Source organism: Myotis brandtii, unplaced genomic scaffold (assembly GCF_000412655.1).
Source record: "Myotis brandtii unplaced genomic scaffold, ASM41265v1 scaffold786, whole genome shotgun sequence".
In the NCBI taxonomy this organism is placed as follows: domain Eukaryota; kingdom Metazoa; phylum Chordata; class Mammalia; order Chiroptera; family Vespertilionidae; genus Myotis; species Myotis brandtii.
Window position 1 is genome coordinate 316,808 of NW_005371157.1, and position 203 is coordinate 317,010.

The following is a 203-nucleotide window of genomic DNA, read 5'->3' on the forward strand; positions in this document are numbered from 1 at the left end:
GGCCTCCGTCTCCCCACCCGGCCCCCAGCCCCTCACCGGGAAGGGTCCGCCTCCACGGAGAAGGGTCCCTTGATGTGGACCGAGTTCCGCTTGTTCTCGAAGGTGCCGTAGCTCAGGGTCACCTGGTGGGGAGAGAGGGCGGAGTCGGGCCGGGTGGGGACGGGACACCCCGCCTTGGCCCCAGGCTGGCCACGTGGCTCCAA

General features: G+C 70.9%; 1 protein-coding gene across 1 annotated transcript in view; it reads right to left on the minus strand.

Moving 5' to 3' along the window:
* Positions 1 to 203, minus strand: part of LFNG (LFNG O-fucosylpeptide 3-beta-N-acetylglucosaminyltransferase) — a gene marked incomplete at its 5' end in the record, with an annotated part of 1,616 nt that overhangs the window by 311 nt on the left and 1,102 nt on the right. The window contains one exon of the mRNA XM_014530981.1: positions 37 to 122. Within this exon, the coding sequence (XP_014386467.1) occupies positions 37 to 122 (86 nt within the window). The remainder of the gene's footprint in view (positions 1 to 36; positions 123 to 203) is intronic.